The sequence below is a fragment of the Garra rufa genome, chromosome 24 (genome assembly GCF_049309525.1).
Source record: "Garra rufa chromosome 24, GarRuf1.0, whole genome shotgun sequence".
In the NCBI taxonomy this organism is placed as follows: domain Eukaryota; kingdom Metazoa; phylum Chordata; class Actinopteri; order Cypriniformes; family Cyprinidae; genus Garra; species Garra rufa.
In genome coordinates, this window is record NC_133384.1 from 23,421,623 (window position 1) to 23,436,202 (window position 14,580).

At 41.4% G+C, this 14,580-nt stretch overlaps 1 protein-coding gene across 1 annotated transcript in view; it reads left to right on the forward strand.

Annotated features, from left to right (window-relative positions):
- Window positions 1-14,137, forward strand: part of zfhx4 (zinc finger homeobox 4) — a 58,102-nt gene extending 43,965 nt beyond the window's left edge. Inside the window, exons 5-9 of the mRNA XM_073830817.1 lie at window positions 2,849-2,982; window positions 3,449-3,649; window positions 3,964-4,081; window positions 4,229-9,448; window positions 9,803-14,137. Coding sequence (XP_073686918.1) covers window positions 2,849-2,982; window positions 3,449-3,649; window positions 3,964-4,081; window positions 4,229-9,448; window positions 9,803-11,298 — 7,169 coding nt within the window. The 3' untranslated portion in view covers window positions 11,299-14,137. The remainder of the gene's footprint in view (window positions 1-2,848; window positions 2,983-3,448; window positions 3,650-3,963; window positions 4,082-4,228; window positions 9,449-9,802) is intronic.
- Window positions 14,138-14,580: the final 443 nt, after the last annotated feature.

Below are 14,580 nucleotides of genomic sequence, written 5' to 3' on the forward strand. Positions count from 1 at the left end.
AGAACATTTTCTGCATACCTGCTGCAAATTAGCAGGCAAATTAAATATTGTTTTCAAATCAGCTCCTTATGAAATTTAAAATAATGCGCTGAATTAAATAAACTGCATATTTACCATTAGCATTTGCATGTTTCCAGCTCGGAAATGAGCATTTATTCAATTTCTGTCTTTCTAGATATTTGATTAAAATAAATTAAAAGTATTTGCATATTTCATTGAAGCCCTAAAGCTATGATTTCTGTTACTGACTTAATCAATTCAGAGAGCCTTGTAGGATTTGCCAAATATGACATCCGTCGGTTTACGCCTCGATGGCAAAGCTGATGGACTCAGATGCCTTATTTTTTTTTCCGAGAGCCCAGAGAAAGTGGGCTGAGAATTTAGAGTGTGGTATTCAAATGTTATCTGCTGAACTGTAGGTCACACTAATGCGTAACCTTAACCTCTTGTCCTTGTAAATCACTAAAGTTCTCCGAGCGTCCCAGGGTCCTGCTTTATTTATTGCCCTGTCACCTCAGCCAGACTGGCTGGACTGAAGACCAGTAAATTGAATAGCAAATTTATGACGCCTTTATCAAGCAAGTCCTGTGTAATTGGCGTTTGCAGGGGAAAGAAATTTTGAAATAAAATAGCTTGTCATATACAAGCGCACAGTGCTTTGCAGAGCTTTCGAAGTGAAGCTGAGCTACTGCCGTTTTTGTTAATATGAAATTTTAGATTGCGCTTTGAGACATAAAATGGAAAAAATCGAATATTGAAAATAAACTGTGAGGAACATCAGATACATTAGCAAGATTTTAGGTCGAATTATCAGAAATGTTTAAAGAAGCCTTGTGTAGGTTGCATGATTTTAAAAATCCCATTGACAGTTGTAAATAAAGATGGGTGGCCAGTCTGCAGCTCTGGTCCCTGTAATGCAAACAGCTTGACTGTCATAAATCACCGTTTGATTTATCTAATCAAGCAAGGTCCTGCTTCTCAAAGACATTTGTCATTCGGATGAGAAGGGGGGCTGTGGTGTCACAATTATTTTCTCTATTGCTTCATTGCACTGTGTGTGTGGGTTTGCAGACAAAGAAAAAGGCCATTCTCATTTAGTGTGAGGTACAGACTAAACAAAGAGTCTAGCGATTGAGTCTTGACACAATATTACATGAACATAAAGACTATTACGTGTAGATATTATAAATATATATATACACATATGCCATCTTTAGAATTTTTCAAATAGTTAATTTAGTTGCAGCTCAGCAAAGCTGAGTTTGGTAATAATAAATGCTCCAAAGGCATCATTTCATACTTTTTCTTTTCTCATTTTTTGTCCCCTATTTCTATTCTGGCAGTCTAGCGTGTCCATCTGCAATGCACTTTAAATGTTTATGAAAGCAGAGCGTTGATTAAGAAAATAAATCATATAGATGGATCCCCATGTAGAGCAGATTAGCCCCCAGACCATACATTTACATTCAATATGATGGCAATCAATGGAAGGGGCCTCATTGCATTGTGAAATGCATTTGCACTCGGTTGTCCAGGAGTCGCCTCCTCACCCGGGAAATAATTTAGTTGCAGATTGACTGGAAGATGGCGAAAATTGAAAGTTAAAATTAGAAATCCTCGTAATAAACAGAGGGGGGAGAAAAAAGGTCAGATGATGCGGTACAGCAATGAGATTGGGGAGCCTCGCAAATGAGGTTTTCTGTTTGTCATGAAATGCATGTGACATCCCCCCCACCCTCCCAACGCAGCAGGGATATCAAGGCCAGGAGAGAAAAAAAGATTACCTAGCTATTTGAGACTGCAGCCCATACTCTTGATACTCTTGGAAATTTGTATTGTGCCCTTGTGGTTTTTCCCCCCTCTTGTGTCACTTTCTTTGGCAGGCTAATATGTCAGACTCCTGATATGTAAGACCACAATAAAATAAGCAGAATGCCTTGTAATGCCAAGAATTAAAATGCACAAACACGCAGCAGATATTGAAATATACTAAATACGGAGCAGAAAAAAATACCCTTTCCTTTTTTTCCCCAACATCTTTTTCACTATCCATTTTCGATGACTGCTTTGCTAAGCTTTGATTCATAAGAGTAATACACACATTTAGCCTAGAGTGACCAGATTAGAGCGAAGAACAGCGAGCAGGGCTTTCTTTGTGCACTGCATATGCAGCGAGAGGATAAATTGCATTGACTGAGGAGGCTGGGACACTGTCTGTATCTGAGGATACAGGGGTAATGAAAGATTTATCACTCTGTGCAGCATACTCTAAATACAACTGGGGGCTGATTTGCTGAATTGAGCTCAGCTGAAATGGAAATAACATGGCAACCCCCTCTAATACAGAGTGTGAGGCATGGATATTCAGGGGGATGCTGGGAATGGTGATTTGGCTGTCTATATCCCCCAAATGAACTGCATAATGGTACCCTGACCTGCAATGCAATAACAATGAATTCAAACCTCTATTTATTTGCGAATATCTTCATTCGGTTGCTTTTGTGAATATAGATTTTTTATTTTTTTTTGCTGGATCCTCTAGTATTCATGCTCAAAATCAATACACACAATTTGTCTGTGGTGTAATTCAATTTAAATTCTTTAATTTCTGCTTCTTTTCGTAGTAAATATATGATGTCCATTTCATTTGCTACATAATCTGAGTCTCATATAATGTGAGTCGCCCCAATAACCTTTTATCAGATCTACATTCCTAACAATAATCTTATGATACCCAAATGTGCCGTCTTATTAAAGTGAGGGTCATTGTACCTCTGTCAGGAGATTTTCAGCATCAGGAGTCCAGAATAAGCTTGTGACAGAAGATATCCTATCTGTTTATTCACAGGAATTAATACACTGGCTAAGGAAACCCTGGGGACTGCTACAGCAGGGAAGCGGTCGCTTCAGCAGGAGAAAGAAAATGACACTCCACCCAAGAGGCCCAAATCAGCTGAAGAGAAGACGCTGTCCAATGAGCAGGTTAGTTAGATCTGTTTGCAGAAATGGGACTTAATAACAAGACTGAGCCATCTTTGTGTATATTAAATTCTTGGATTAGATTATATTCATTTACTTTTCTAATAATTATATTAAAAAGCACTGTCTGAGTGGTACTAAACCATTTCTGAAAGGGCTATATTAAAACAGGTAGTGAGAAGTTGCAGTTTAAACATACTTCATGTAATGAGGAGCAGGCATAGTCTGAAATGGTTCATGTCAACATCCTTTGTAATTTTCTGATTAGAAATTCCAGACATTCTTGTTAGTTCATTTCTTATTTACTTCATTAGGTTTTTAATTAAGTTACATTAAATGAAAACTAAAGTGAATTGGAGGAAATTTGATTTTGTAGTCATTTGGAGTCTTGTTTTGTTTGGCATCATGTTGCAGTGTCACTCCTATATAGTCATGCATGCCAATGTTATGATGAACTCTGTCTTTTCAGGTGCAGCAGTGCCCGTACTGTAATTACAGTAACAAGGATGCAAATCGTTTACAGCTGCACATCATGTCCCAGCATTCTATGCAGCCGGTCATCAGCTGCCCCTTGTGTCAGGATGTCCTCAGCAACAAGATTCACTTACAGCTGCATCTCACCCACCTCCATAGCGTGGCTCCAGACTGTGTGGAGAAGTTAATTATGACAGTATGTGCAGCATTCATTTTCTCTAAATACAAAAAAGAAAGAAATGTCTAAGCTGTCAGCCTTACTAACTAGATCATACTCTGGCAGGGAATAACTTGAATAAGCATTTCCCAGGCCTGGCGTATTTCTCTAAAGAATATGTTATAAACTTAAAAGTTCTCCTTCTATAAAGTTACAAAACAGTTTTTAAAAAAAGATGTTTAAAAAGTCCTTATATCTCTACTTGATTAAAAGGTTAAATTTTTGAATAAAACTATTATTTTGGTAAATATTAGTTTATTTTATATCTTATTTTCGTATTTTTTTGTCTTCAGGTTGCAGGCCCAGATGTTACAGTGCCCAATTCCATGCTGCCTGCATCATTACAAGACAAAGTCCCATCTTTAATGGATTCTTCAGCTGTTATCCCTGAGGGATCTGGAAAACCCATGGGTAAGCATATTTATGCAGCCACAGTGTCATCCAAAATGTATGAATGGCATTACAGAGGATTCCTTAGAAAAGTCATAATAATAGTCTTTTATAATGGAATGTTTTTGGAAGAATTCTGAAATATTTCCTTTTTCTGAATTTCAACAGGAAACAGCTCTAAGGATTTGAAAAACAGCATGGGCCAAGACAAAAGTGAGGTTGAACTTGCCAATGAGGAACTCAAACCGCCAAAGGAGGCTGCTGAGGCCCCTGACTGGAAGAAAGCGAGTGGACAAGACAGGAAGAGCCCAGACTCCCTGCAGGAGCATCTTAGTGATCTGCAGAAGCGGCAGCAGCTCTCAGTCTCTGATCGCCACGTCTACAAATACCGCTGCAACCATTGCAGCCTGGCTTTCAAGACTATGCAGAAGCTTGAGATACATTCCCAGTACCATGCCATCCGTGCAGCCACCATGTGCAGTTTGTGCCAGCGCAGCTTCAGGACATTCCTTGCCCTTCGAAAGCATTTGGAGACTGGTCACCCTGAGCTGACTGAAGCCGAAGTACAGCAACTCTGTGGGAGCTTGCCTCTAAATGGTGACATTGTTGAAAGTGAGATACGGGCTCTGGAAGAGGCACAAGCCTTTGAGCACGAGCTAGACAAAGATGAGGAACTTGACCAAGAAGGGAAGGCCAGTCCGACTGGAAGTGACAGCAGCTCCTTGCTTGATGAGATGGGCTCAGAGCCAAAGCGGACCTTGCCATTTAGGAAAGGTCCAAATTTCACCATGGAAAAGTTTTTAGACCCCTCACGACCATACAAATGCACAGTATGCAAGGAGTCATTCACCCAAAAGAACATTCTTCTTGTTCACTACAATTCTGTCTCACACTTGCATAAGCTAAAGAAAGTTATCCAAGAGGCCTCAAGCCCAGTTCCCCAGGAGACCAGCAACAATGTTGATAACAAACCATACAAATGCAATATATGTAACGTTGCTTATAGCCAAAGCTCAACCCTGGAGATTCACATGAGGTCTGTACTTCATCAGACAAAAGCACGAACCGCCAAAATGGAGAGTAGTACTAGTACTGGAGGTGGTAGCAGCGGAAGTACTACATCTAAAAGCCCTGTTCCAGTCAATCAGGGAAATGCAGATTCTGCAAATGCACCAGTATCCTCTAACAAAGAAAACACTGTAGATGCCAAAGAAGTTACCATGAAACAAACTACTGATCACATCTCTGTGCAGCCTACCCACCCACCAACCCAGTCACCAGCACAGCTTCAGATGCAACTGCAGCACGAGCTTCAGCAGCAAGCTGCATTCTTTCAGCCACAGTTTTTGAACCCAGCTTTCTTCCCACACTTCCCAATGACACCAGAGGCCCTACTACAATTCCAGCAGCCCCAGTTCCTCTTCCCATTCTACATCCCTGGTGCTGAATTTAACATCAGCCCTGAGCTTGCATTGCATTCAGCTGCATTTGGGATGCCTGGTATGACTGGATCATTCCTAGAAGATCTGAAGCAGCAAATGCAGCAACAACATCAGCTGGGCCAACAGCAACAGCTTCAACTCTCTCAGCAGCAGGCCTCCCAGTCTCTGCAGCAGCAGAAAGCACACCAGCAGAGTCACAAGCCTAAAACAGAGTCCAACCACATTGCTCTGTCTGAGATTCAAATGTCTAGAGATGCTGAAGAGCACCTAGAAAAGCAGGAGAGCAAAGCAAAGCAGGATATAGCTAATGATATTGACAGTGGAAAAGACACTAAAGATTCCAGAAAGCCTAAATTTTCAGAACCTCTAATTCCTCCACCACGCATCATCTCGGGAGCTAGAGGTAATGCTGCTAAAGCACTATTAGAGAACTTTGGCTTTGAACTGGTTATTCAGTACAATGAGAATAGACAGAAAACCCAGAAAAAGACTAGAGAGGAAGAGCTGACTGACAAACTTGAGTGTGGACTGTGTGGAAAGTTCTTCTCCAACATGCTTATTCTCAAAAGCCATCAGGAACATGTACATGGGCAGTTTTTTCCATATGTGGAGCTGGAGAAGTTTGCACAACAGTACAGGGAGGCATATGATAAGCTGTATCCCATAAACCCAGCATCTCCAGAAACACCCCCACCACCTCCACCACCACCTCCTCCTCCTCCTCCCGCCCCAGTCACTGCTCTCCCTGTGACTACATCTGTAGGAAAATCACAGACACCATCTCCTGCACCTCTACAAACTCCTCAGCAAGCTCCACCACCACCTCCTCCTCCGCCACCACCACCACCTCCACCACCCACTGCACCTCCTCAAGTGCAGCTCCCTGTTTCTCTTGACCTGCCAATTTTCCCACCACTGATGATGCAATCAGTGCAGCACCCTGGGCTACCCCCACAGCTTGCGCTGCAGCTTCCAACAATGGACTCTTTATCTTCTGACCTCACACAGTTATGTCAACAACAACTGGGACTGGATCCAAACTTCCTGCGGCAGTCTCAGTTCAAGCGTCCTCGCACCAGAATCACAGACGATCAGCTAAAAATCCTGCGTGCTCATTTTGACATCAATAATTCTCCCAACGAAGAACAGATTCAAGAAATGGCAGACAAATCTGGCCTTCCACAAAAAGTCATAAAGCACTGGTTCCGCAATACACTCTTCAAAGAACGTCAAAGAAGCAAAGATTCCCCTTACAATTTCAACATTCCGCCCATGACCACACTGGAAGATATCAGACTTGAATCCCAAGTGAACATGCTGGAGTACTACAGAACTGATGCTACGGCAAACAAAAGGTCATCAAGAACACGTTTCACAGATTATCAACTGCGAGTACTCCAAGATTTCTTTGATACCAATGCTTACCCCAAGGATGATGAAATTGAGCAACTCTCAACGGTACTCAACCTGCCAACACGAGTGATTGTGGTGTGGTTCCAAAATGCCCGTCAGAAGGCCCGCAAGAGCTACGAAAACCAAACAGATATTAAAGACAGTGAGAAGAAAGAACTAACAAATGAGCGATACATTAGGACCAACAACATGCAGTATCAATGTAAGAAATGCAGTGTCATTTTCCCCCGAATTTTTGACCTCATTACTCACCAGAAGAAGCAGTGCTACAAAGATGAGGACGATGAAGCTGGTGATGAAATCCACTCAGAGGAATTCACAGACAACAATGAGCAAATTTCAGCAAAGTCAACAGAGCCATCAAAACACTCACTTGTAACAGCAAGCAGCTCTGGCTCCAGCTCTCCCTTAATGCCTTCACCTCGACCTGATGTAGGGAAAACCTCACCCAAACCTGAGCTCCTCCATGAAAGACCAAAATTAGGAGAGAATGCCCCTTTACAAACCGCCAAGAACCTAAATGAGTTAAAATCTTCCAAGGCTTCAACCCCACAGCCTCCACCACAAAAAGTACCTCAGCCACAAATGTCAAGACCCCATTCCCAGCCCCAGTCTACGAGTGTCTCATCAAGTCCTCTATCAATTGCACTGTCCTCTCTGAACAGTAGTCTGCCACCTCAAATGTTACAGTACCACTGCGATCAGTGCAAAATCGCTTTCCCAACAGTAGAGCTGTGGCAGGAGCACCAGCACATGCATTTTCTGGCTGCCCAGAACCAATTCCTACACTCACAGTTTTTAGAAAGGCCACTGGATATGCCCTATATGATCTTTGATCCAAATAACCCTCTTATGACAGGGCAACTCCTTTCTGGAGCCCTATCCCAGATACCAACTCCAAGCAACTCTGGCCTTGCTGTGAACTCAAACTCTGTGAAACGTAAATTAGATGAAAAGGAGGATGGATCTCATGAAAAAGATTGTGCTAACAGTGCAGAAGATCAGCACAGAGATAAACGTCTTAGGACTACCATTACTCCAGAGCAACTTGAGATCCTGTATGATAAATACTTACTTGATTCAAACCCAACAAGAAAGATGTTAGATCATATTGCTCGTGAAGTTGGTCTGAAGAAAAGAGTTGTCCAAGTATGGTTTCAGAACACCCGAGCCAGAGAGAGGAAAGGGCAGTTTAGAGCAGTTGGGCCCTCCCAGACTCACAAAAAGTGTCCCTTCTGCAGAGCACTGTTTAAGGCCAAGTCAGCTCTTGATAGCCACATTCGCTCAAGACACTGGCATGAGGCAAAACAGGCAGGCTTTAGTTTGCCTCCAAGTCCAATGATGCCTCAAGATGAAGGAGGTCAAAGTCCCAATAAGTTTAATTTTGCTGACTACCTGCAGATGCCCACAAAGACTGAGATGAATGACAGTGAGCTTCCAGCTGCATCATCCACTCCAGTTAAACCTCTCGAGATGTCACAAAAAAATGTATTTAGCTTATCATCCATAAAAGCAGAACATAGTGATGAACTTGAGGCACTTAACATGAGCTCTGGAGAGGCCTCTTTTGATGCCAACAAAATGGACTTTGATGAGACCTCCTCAATTAACACAGCTGTGAGTGATGCTACAACTGGAGATGAGACCAATAATGAAGTTGAGAATCTCACAATAAATGGAAATGAAAAAATGATGGAGAACAGAATGAACCAAGCACAAATCTCTGACATAAATGACGATAGAATCCCTTTCAACATGGTTAGCCCAGCATTAAGTTTCTCTGGCAAAGACAGTGACTACTTCTATTCCAGAGATGATGACTTTGATGATAATGCAGACAGGAGCGAGACTTCAAGTTTGACTGATCCAAGCTCACCCAGTCCATTTGGAAGTACAAATCCCTTCAAGTCTGCAAAAGGTGGCGGAGAGAGACCAGGCCACAAACGTTTTAGAACCCAAATGAGCAACCTACAGCTTAAAGTCCTAAAGGCTTGCTTCAGTGACTACCGCACACCTACTATGCAAGAGTGTGAAATGCTGGGCAATGAAATAGGACTCCCGAAACGTGTGGTGCAAGTCTGGTTCCAGAATGCCCGTGCAAAAGAAAAGAAGTTCAAGATAAACATTGGAAAGCCATTCATGATAAGCCAGGGCTCCCCAGATGGGCCAAGGCCTGAGTGTACATTATGTGGCGTGAAGTATACAGCCAGACTTTCGATTCGTGATCATATCTTCTCGAGGCAGCACATTGCAAAAGTACAGGAAACCCTGGGCAACCAGGTTGATCGAGAAAAAGACTATCTTGCACCTACCACTGTCCGCCAGCTTATGGCTCAACAAGAACTTGACCGTTTGAAGAAGGCAACCGATGTACTCAACTTGCCAGCCCAGCAGCAAACTGCAGTGGACAATAATGCACTTCATGGCCTTAGCCTGCCAACTGCCTACCCAGGAATATCTGGTCTCCCACCAGTGCTTCTTCCTGGGGTCAATGGGCCATCCTCCCTTCCAGGTTTTCCACCAAATACACCTGGTGAGTTAGTATGACAAACACAATGCAGTAGCTTAATGAACAATTAATGCATGAAATGCTACTGCTCCATTCCTTTGAAAGACTGTGACATTCACTAATTCATAAAGACTTTTAATACATGCATTTACTGTAACAGTGTGGAATACTTTGAGTTTGACTGTGACCCCTAAAGTTCATTTGATTTCATGCCTGTGCTTGCTGTCTTGTTTCATCTTTCCTTCTTTTTGTTGTATCCACCTTTTGATAAAAGTTTGGATCCGTAATAGAGTGATAGCCCCAAAATAATGTCTTGTAAAGTTGAGGAGTGATTTTGCAGTCAAATATTTCAATATTATCTATACCACTGTATTTCAGCTTTAGCGTCTCCTGGTGCTGGCATGCTTGGGTTCCCTACTCCAGCCACCCCTTCTCCTGCCATGTCTCTCAGCAGTACCCCAACCAAGACTCTTCTTCAGACACCTCCTCCTCCTCCTCCTCCTCCTGCTCCTCAACCCGCTGCACTTCCTCTTCCTCCCAATCCTTTGGCAGCAAATCAGACTGAGCAGCACATAAAAGAATCAGAGAAAGACAAGAAGTTAGAGAAGCCCAAGGTGAAAGAAAGAGAAGCCGACACTGCCCGTCCCGAGACCCCAATTGTGAAGAAAAGGGAAAAGCCCTCGCCGTCACTCTCGTTGCTAGGAAAATTGGGAAGTGAGGCGCAGATGGACCCAGCACAACTGCAAGCACTTCAGAATGCCATTGCTGGTGACCCAGGCTCCTTCCTAGGGGGACAGTTCTTGCCTTACTTCATCCCTGGCTTTGCCTCTTGCTTCTCACCCCAGCTTCCTGGCGGAGTGCAGGGGGGATACTTCCCTCCCCTGTGTGGAATGGAGAACCTGTTCCCCTACGGCCCCGCGATGCCGCAGGCAATCGCTGGGCTTTCTCCGACTGCCCTGCTGCAGCAGTACCAACAGTACCAGCAGTCCCTCCAGGATTCTTTACAGAAGCAGCAGCATCAGCAGCAAAAGCAAAGCGAACCACAGCAGAAAACGCCCCATATGAAGTCAACGAGTGCACAGAGCAACTCTCTCAAACCAAAAGGGGCCGTCGAAACAAAGGATGATAAAGGCTCTTCAACAGAAAGCACAAATGAAGACCCCCAAACGAATACCAAAAGTTCAGGCTTTCCAGATGCGTTTATCGTTCCGTCCATCAAACACGAGTTTATATGCAGAAAGTGCCAGATGATTTTTGCTGATGAAGACTCAGCAGCTCGCCACCAGAAGTCTTTCTGTTACTTTGGACACCCTTTTATCGATCCGCAAGAGACAGTGCTTCGGAAGGCCGTGAGCAAGTACAATTGCATAGCCTGCAACGTGTCCGTCAGCGGGAACGAAGCACTTGGCCAACACCTTCAGTCGAGCTTGCACAAAGAGAAAACAATCAAACAAGCAATGAGAAATGCCAAAGAGCATGCTAGATTATTACCTCACTCAGTCTGCTCCCCTTGTCCTAACACCACATCTACCTCGCAGTCTGCAGCTTCTTCTAATAACACCTTGCCTCATCTCTCTCACTTGTCCATGAAGTCCTGGCCAAATATTCTTTTCCAGGCCTCAGCCAGGAAAGCTGCTTCCTGCCCATCTGCTTCTCCTCCTCCCCTTTCCTTGCCTTCAACGGTTACCTCAACTTCGTGCAGCACCTCAGGGGTTCAAACCTCACTACCCACCGAAAGTTGTTCAGACGAGTCTGACAGTGAGTTAAGCCAGAAGCTGGATGACTTAGATAACGCGTTGGAAGTCAAGGCTAAGGCGGCGTCCGGCCTAGATGGCAATTTCAGTAGTATCAGAATGGATATGTTCAGTGTGTAGGTGTGACAAACGGATCCCTTGCTTAAACGAAAAAAAGACTTTTAACTGCAGTTCCAAAGTTTCTCTAACCCAAAAAATTACAGTACCAAAAGATTGACTCAGGATTGTTTTTCCCATATTGATATGCTGGCAAGAAAATGATTGATTTTTGTTATGGACAGAACTGTTGCAGATGCTTGACTGAGCTTATATTGTATACAAGAAAAAAAAAACATGGAATAGGAAAACTCTCACAAGTTCTTTTGGAGCTTGATTCAAGCCAAAAATTCTCACGATAGCAAATTGCACCTCAGCTGGATTGATTTCCAAATGCTAGCATGTACTGTATGGGATAATGATCCAGAACTTTCAAAGAGAATTTCTCTTAGTTTAGTTAGGTGTAATTCAGTAGCTTTAAATTCTCAGGTCAGAACATAACATTTCTCATTTGTTGAAACAGCAACGAAGCCTGCTTATAAATGGCTTTTACCAAAACATGTCAAGCTTTATTGGAGGCATTTCCTTGATGTGTGTAGTGTACCAAGAGACAATATAACTGTTACAGGACAACGTGCATATCCTTTTAGTTTGCCCTACGAGAGAGTATGCTTTTACCACTGAGGGAATTTAGAATGGTGAAGTCATGTGTATGCCCCTGTGTTTGCCAGTTTGTATTGCCACAAGCTGTATTTATATACAACAACCTTTTTCTTGTAGAATATACTAATAATCTGTGCCAACTCTTACCTTCTTTCTTTTACCTCTCATCACACCCTTTTCTGAAGAGGTAATAATTCTAGTTTTGATAGACTCTTGAAGATTATGTGAATAGGACATTTTTTCATTTGTGAATTGCTATACTGTTACGGTACTTGCTTGTGTCTGGACTATAGTGCACTTATTTGATTTCTTTCTCTTTTTTTAATTATTATTATTATTTGAGGTAGGCCATGTCTTAATTTAATAGATATCAGTTTTCAGTGTTTGTTTGTTTGTTCATTTGTTTGAAATATTATTTGTGTGTAGTTCAGCAGCAGATTGGTCCACATTTGTTAACAATCCAGAGACATTTAACAATTGGTGCATCCATGAAAGTAGTACTGTATACTTGAAAAAGTGCAAGTTGGACAAAATGTGTTGAAAAATGGTATGAACATTCGCTTCTTTTAAACAAGAAAGCTGCTTTTTAAAAGGGGGACAAGCATTTGTTTTAGAAAATGATTTTTTTTTTCTGTACTTCTGTAGGACTGAACACAGTGTTACCCCTATACACTGCCATATAGTGGATAGGCTGTTTCTTCCATTCTACTCTGGGCACTTCTGTTAATGTCATGAACATAGACCATTTTCCATCATATTTAGTGATACTTGGATTACAAAGTATTATCTTATGACGTTATGCTGCTACTGTGTAATGTTTTTGTTTTTTTTATTTTACTTTTTTTTTTTTCCAATCGCTTGCCATAAATTTTCAGCTTCCTACTAGACAGAATACTGATTCATCACAAATGACATTGCTTTACTGTTTTTTTAATTTCATTTTCTTTCATTTTTGGCTGTGTAACTTAAAGAATGTGAACGCTGTCAAGGGTGTTTAATTTTTACGAATCACTTTCTGGTTTGATACAGTTGGACAATGTGATTCATTCCAAAGTAACAGAAGGCTTAATGTATGAAAGTAAAAGGCTCGTGAACAAAGAAAGCTAAGCTGTTGTACATATTCGTAGTTGGCTGTGCATGGTACAAATTTATTAATATGAAGAAATGCAAAAATGTATTGCTTTTGGTATTCCTATTCTGAGATGAACAAGTAGCATGTAATGCAACTGTTTGACAGGTTAAATCAAATCATGCTTAAAAATTGTTTCAAACGATGAAATTAAGTAACATTTCATTTTACTTTTTATTGCTGTACAGGTGTTTTTTCTGTTTAAGGTAAAATGTCACAGTTTTTAATTCTCTTTTTTGTGGACTTTTTAATGTTCTTATTTGGATTTTTAATATTTTAACGCTTATTTTAATCCTGAAGACACTTTTTGATTGTGTTTCACAAGAGACATCTTTGCCTCCTAAGGTGCAATCCTGCCTCTGTCCAAAACATGAGCGACTGTCCTGATTCCAAAGGCTTTTAGAACTCGGCTTTTGCCTTTCCCTGAATGTGGAACAGCATTTAGAGACTGAGCTGTCAGCTAGCACCGTGCGCTAAGGTGTTAGCCTGGACCAGAATGCTTCCCACACAAAGGACTGGTAAAGCAAAAAAAAAAAAAAGCAAAAAAAAAAAAAAAAAAACCCAAACAAAAAAAAATTACAAAAAAAAAAAAAACACAAAAAACAAAAGGATGGTCCAATAATGTAATTGTACATAAATGTTGCAACTGCACAGCAGCCAAAAAACCTTTCTACGGATGGATAGTGTCAAGCATAGGAGGACAACCTTCTAAAGGTTGATATTAGGATTGTTCTTCTGGATATCAAAGGGATGATCAAGGCGTAATCATATTCTACACAATACGTACTTTCAACGCCTGGGTAACATAGGAAATGCACCCCAAGGTTTTAATAAAAAAAGATGCCCCTATGGCGAAAACTTTAAATAAACTAAACCAAAAATGTTATTGATGTTTTATATATAGAGAGTAGTCTCATTAGTTTTTGTTACTGTAATGTTTGAGGTCTCAGCTGTACCGTATTACGGTAATAACATGGTTTTGAAACTTTTTTTATTTTGTCACAGACCTGTTGTCATAGTTGAAATGACGTTTATTGTAGATGGTATTTGAACAACTTCTTCTGGAAATAGTTCATCAAGTATGTTTGTTGCTCATTGTTGTGATACATTAAAAACTGTATCTGCAAACCACTTCTGAGCCTGGCATCACTGTCTGTGTTTCTTCATGAACATCACAAGTCAAAGACACGTCTTTACGCTGAGCTCACGCCACCAATGAGCTAGAGAAGAGGTCACATTATCCCTAAATCCACATTTTTAATTTCACATGGTATGCCTTTACATGTTATTTGGTTGTAATCTGGCTTTATCCAGATGCAATGGATTATCTGTGGAAGTGTCAATCTCAAGAGCCTTTCTGCAGGTATTTGTCTAAGCTTCTCCCCTGGAAGAGATAATGGATTATTCATCAATCTACCAAGCAGATCATCTAGCCACGAGTTTTAACTGCTATTCAGCAGAGAAAAAAAGTACTTTAGTTATAATCTCATTCATTTCTAAATCTCGCACAATAATTGCAGCAAATTGCATGCTTTTAAAACACACCAGACGCAACATCCAGCAGTTTCCATTCA